The sequence below is a fragment of the Sinocyclocheilus grahami genome, unplaced genomic scaffold (assembly GCF_001515645.1).
Source record: "Sinocyclocheilus grahami isolate Dianchi unplaced genomic scaffold, SAMN03320097.WGS_v1.1 scaffold5916.1, whole genome shotgun sequence".
Classification (NCBI taxonomy): Eukaryota; Metazoa; Chordata; class Actinopteri; order Cypriniformes; family Cyprinidae; genus Sinocyclocheilus; species Sinocyclocheilus grahami.
The window spans coordinates 10,589-12,046 of record NW_015510480.1 but is presented as its reverse complement, the minus strand read 5'-3'; the positions used below and the strand labels follow the sequence as shown (position 1 = coordinate 12,046).

General features: G+C 39.8%; 1 protein-coding gene across 1 annotated transcript; it reads left to right on the top strand.

Annotated features, from left to right (window-relative positions):
* The first annotated feature begins 6 nt into the window (after positions 1-6).
* Positions 7-1,319, top strand: LOC107577393 (uroporphyrinogen-III synthase-like). Its single transcript, XM_016263476.1, has 3 exons — positions 7-259; positions 984-1,067; positions 1,158-1,319. Exons 1-3 carry the CDS (start codon positions 185-187, stop codon positions 1,317-1,319), a joined length of 321 nt encoding a protein of 106 aa, XP_016118962.1. The 5' UTR covers positions 7-184.
* The last annotated feature ends 139 nt before the right edge of the window (positions 1,320-1,458 follow it).

Below are 1,458 nucleotides of genomic sequence, written 5' to 3'. Positions count from 1 at the left end.
CAGAAGCAGAAGCAAGCACCTATCCTTCAGTTTGTGTGCTGTGCTTGTTATCAGTGTGTGGCAGATGTGGATTCTGATGGGCGTTGTTGCATCAAATGCTGGTATTCGTTTGACTGAAGGGTCATTCAGCAGGACCTCCCTCTGGCGTTATTATTATTATTAAAGTGTGTTTCAGTGGTTATAGATGCCTGCAGAAATGAAAGTGCTTCTTCTGAAAGAGCCACGAGACAGTGGAGATGAAGCAGACCCTTATATGAAGGTAAAGCTGATTCAGTGCTGGGTTTAAACTCACAGGAAGTGTAACTTTGTTGCTAAATGTAGCAGCTTTTTCTTCCAGAAGCACCTGGCAACAAATGTAGCTATTTTAAAATTAATTTAGCAACTTTGACTCAAAGGATAAAAAAAAAATCTAAATTACACAAAAAGAGAAATCCAAAGATGCCTAGCAGTACACACCTCACGTGAATTAAGTTAGCTGCTATTTTCAGTTCAGTTTAATAATTCTATTGCATAGCTGTTCATTTATGTTACACTTTGTTAGTAGCTTGTACTTGCGGTTGTTGATCAGCTAGTGAGAAAAAAATCTACAAAAATAGAAAAGGTACTAGTAATTTTCCAGGGCATTATCTATTAACCGTTGTAACCTGAAAACACAAATTACAATGTGTAATTAAAAATGCAGTGGAAAGATGCTTCATTATAACATAGTAGCTTGTCTTAGCGTGTAACATACTAACTAACCACTTAAAAATATAATTGTTCAGAATGTGTAGTTTTAGTTATTTACTAGCTGACAAAAAATAAATGTAATAGAAATGGTTATTTACATTTTAATATGCATTTATATTATTTTACGAACACGTAATGACGTCATGGCGCAGTGACATTATTGAGCAACTTTTAGCAACAAATCAGCCTTCCTTTAGCAGCTTCCCCTGGACATGAGTTGGCAACACTGGTAACAATGTGGCTGTTTCTTCCAGGAATTGGCCTCTTGTGGACACACGGCTGCTTTGATTCCGGCTCTGTCCTTCAGATCTGTGTCTCTAAACGAGCTCTCCGAGCGGGTGAGTGTGGAAGCCCGCTTCTGAAGTGTCCAGGTGTTGTTGTGGTTTGTTCGATATGAACTCTGTGTCCTTCTGTTGGGGAAACACCAGCTCTTTGAGCCCGAGAGGTTTGGAGGCCTGATCTTCAGCAGTCCCAGAGCCGTGGAGGCCGTGAAGAGCTGCTTAGACTCTCAGAGACACAGACACAGTGAGTCTGGATCAGCAGATGCTCACAGCCTTTGCAGTGGCTTTTGTTTTGTAGTTGATGAGTGATGCGTGATTTCTTTGTTACAATGTCACAACATTACATTTTCACAAAAGAGTAACTCTTCCATATGGGATTTGTAATGAACGACTGCACTCTCAGAAAAAAAGGTACAAAAGTTGTCACTGGGACGGTACCTTTTCAAAA